We start from the raw sequence: 3,336 nt of genomic DNA, 5'->3' as shown, positions 1-3,336 counted from the left end.
ATATATATATATATATATACACACGCAGTAGAAGCACCGGCCAAAAATCGATTGTGTCGATAAATGAATAACCCGTAAATACCAACGATGGTCCTCTCTGTCTTTTCGTTTCATACCCTTCCTTTTTCTCTTCTTCACACTGAAAAATAAGAGCATCGACTCTCGAGACGTTTACAAAGATTGCGAGTTTCATTTGAGCCAACGTCTCGTTCGTTGATGTGCACGTTATAATCATCATCATCGTCGTTGTCATAATTTATGAATATGACAATTAAACGCAGCGAATAATTAACGGATTAACTCAAGCAAGAGCTTGGATGACCGTGAGAGACATCGCTGTCGTGATAGAAAACGCCCCTTGAGATGCGCTCGATGAGAAGAGCGCGATTCTCCGTTTTTACCTCGTTCGTCTCCGTCACTTTCACTCTCGTCGTGCCGGGGATGGTCAATCACCAACCCCTCGGTATATGTACGAGCGATGAGCAACGAGCGACGAGAGCAGCGACGAGTAGTAAAAGGGATCTCGTCGCCGTCACCAGAAGTGAGACTCGGAGTCTCGGGTGTAAGCATCTATTTGGTAGTAGGACGAGCGATCGGGGATCTTACAGGGAATCGAGATGATTAAGGATATGGGTACGCGCGGATGGTAATATATTTGGTTACAACTCCATGTCCTGCGCCTCGTCCTCGCTGAAGTCGCTCATCGACGACTCGCTGTCGGAGGACATCCCGTTGCCGGTGCCGCCGTTCTCCTGGTCCCTCAGCGCCTCCTCCGTCGCGTACTTCCTCACGTAATCTGCCGAGAAATCAGAAACGGGAAATTACATTGCGATGGTAATGATGTTTCGAGCGGGCGGAACACACACGCGGAACGGAAGCAACTACACAGGGGAAGTTTTATTTTAAGAGAGAGAGACACGGATCGATTGACGGCTGATCATAAAAATCTTGTAATGATCCACCGTCTTCGTTCCAACTGTCTTGTTTAAAGGAAATACTACTACTTATTAAGTCTGTAACATACTCACCCGCCACTTTCTTCTTGTACTCTTCGGGTTTGTGAAGATACATCGCGGCAGCATCGCCGTTCAAGGGATCGATTGGATTGGGATATGTTAACAACTGAGGCAGGAAAGACTCGAAAATATTTGACAAGTCTGAAACAAATCAAATAATGCAAAAATGTTGTTAATAATCGTTCATAGTCTCTTCACTTTTTCTCTCTTTCGACAGATATTAACTCTAATTAGCATTTGCGGATCCCAGTAAACACGGACATATTTTTCAATTACGCACCAAATTGTTAAAAATTGTTTACAATAAATATTTCTCACAACCTTACATAACTTTAAATTATATAATCCGGTTCCTCGGATTTTGACTTTCAAAATGAAAAATTAATTACGGATTAATTATGGATTACGTTAATTAACTTTAAGCAAAACTGCATTAATTTAGTTTACCATACGAATACCAATTAAGAAAATTTCGGAGCCAATTATCAATTAGAGTTAAATGTTGTTTCTCAACTCGTTGCTCGACAAAGTCTGACTCGTAATAAATACAAAATATATACTATATACATATACGACTGGAAAGCATGCAACTTTCACGTTGTAATTCTCAAAGCGAAGTCTAAATTAAGTTACTTGTAATGAAAAGGTTAAGACGACTAAATGAAAATTGCGCGGGTACTCGTGCGCTATTTACAGTCTAGATTACAGTTTTACATGGTTAAATGAATACATACCGTAAAGGGCAGTCCAAGCTTGGTTTATAACGTCTAGACACACCGTACCCGAGACTTCGTCAATGTTGGGATGGTAGACCTTGTTCATGAAACCGATCGAAGGTGATTTGAAAGGGTAGTGCTCCGGCAGATGAACCCTCACCTTCCATATTCCACCCTCGTAGGGCGCTGTAACGCAACGTAATGCGATCGTATAAGTTCATTAATTATATAATTAAATCTCGTAACTTTTGCTCGTGTACGTGAATACGTGTGCTATTGATAAAATATTTCTAATAATTAAAGTATCATAATCAAATTTAATGTGATCTCTCTCTCTCTCTCTCTCTCTCTCTCTCTCTCTCTCTCTCTCTCTCTCGCAAAATATTTAAAATCGCATTAATATTCATAAAGACAATTCACATAAATTAGAATCCTTAAATGCATTATTAACAAGTTAATAACCAGTTTTGCAAAATTTATCTATTATTCTATTACCATCAGTTTTTCCAATAAACAAAAAATATGCAACGCACGCAGATCAAACACAAATTTCACTTTGCTCGTTAATTATTTAACTGAATTTCGATGCGGGCTGTCAAACTGAACTGACAAAATAAAAGCACCAGAAATCGTTGTGTCCGTTGAATCGAGGTGAATAACCGAAACGTCAATATCTCGAAATTTACGTTTCGTGGTGCATCGTGGCAATCATTCTTCGCGTAATCATTCCTCATCGCGCCCGCATAACTCGGCCTTACAGAGAAAACGTAGGTATGTTAGTTTACGGCCACGATTCCGCCACTCGTATGTGCAAGCAATTGTACAATTATCGACGATATATATACGATTGTTGGATATAGACCGAGTACTATCTCATAATTTGCGATAGAAACTGGACCGTCCAACGATAAAACCGTTCTCCGGGAGATGCCCTATTCGTTCGGGAAAAAGAAAATAATGTCCACGGCAAAGAGAGATCGTCTATTGTGACTGAAGGCGGCTGAAGGTTTTCGGTCGAAAGTTCGCTAAGAGCTTTCGCTCTTTCCGCAAAATAAGGATATTCGCACGATATAAGTACAGAAACGACGGTATTTCGCGAAGGATGAGGATTCTAAAGAGCTCGCGCTTTTCCTTCCTGCCTTGTATAAAATTATCCTCCATCGAGGATACTTCCTCTTTAAATTTTCTCAAATTAAAATAATAAAACACAAATAATAAAACACAAACAGACTAAAGCATTTAGATTATTTAGAATTATGTAATGAATATTAAAAAATCAAATGTATAAAACAATTCCTTAAATCGAATGATATATTAATGCTTTTAACTTCCAAGGATGTTAAAATGTATTATTTTAAAACGTCTGATTAAAAAAAAATAATCGCATCTAATTAACTCATTTATATGGAATTGCTTTGAATTATTTTGAAATAAACAGTATTCATATTAACCTTTGCACTTAGTAAATGATAAAGTAAATTTTTGTCAAATTTAATATATTTCTTGAATTGTTTAACTATATTAGTTAAATTAATGACATATTAAGTAAGAGCAGTGACGATTTGTACACAAAAGTATACAAAAAATATACAAAAAATTATGAG

At 37.9% G+C, this 3,336-nt stretch overlaps 1 protein-coding gene across 3 annotated transcripts in view; it reads right to left on the bottom strand.

Annotated features, from left to right (window-relative positions):
- Positions 1–29: 29 nt before the first annotated feature.
- The window catches only part of LOC108687057 (ubiquitin-conjugating enzyme E2 H), a 55,499-nt gene continuing 52,192 nt past the window's right edge, over positions 30–3,336 (bottom strand). For all 3 annotated transcript variants that reach the window (XM_018192664.1, XM_018192665.1, XM_018192667.1), the window contains exons 4-6: positions 1,751–1,918; positions 1,029–1,157; positions 30–796 (exon numbers count right to left, since the gene is read on the bottom strand). In XM_018192664.1, the coding sequence (XP_018048153.1) occupies positions 660–796; positions 1,029–1,157; positions 1,751–1,918 (434 nt within the window). In that variant the 3' untranslated portion in view covers positions 30–659. The remainder of the gene's footprint in view (positions 797–1,028; positions 1,158–1,750; positions 1,919–3,336) is intronic.

Source organism: Atta colombica, unplaced genomic scaffold, assembly GCF_001594045.1.
Source record: "Atta colombica isolate Treedump-2 unplaced genomic scaffold, Acol1.0 scaffold198, whole genome shotgun sequence".
Classification (NCBI taxonomy): domain Eukaryota; kingdom Metazoa; phylum Arthropoda; class Insecta; order Hymenoptera; family Formicidae; genus Atta; species Atta colombica.
Note: the sequence above shows the minus strand (reverse complement) of the source record. Positions and strands in the feature narration are given on the sequence as shown.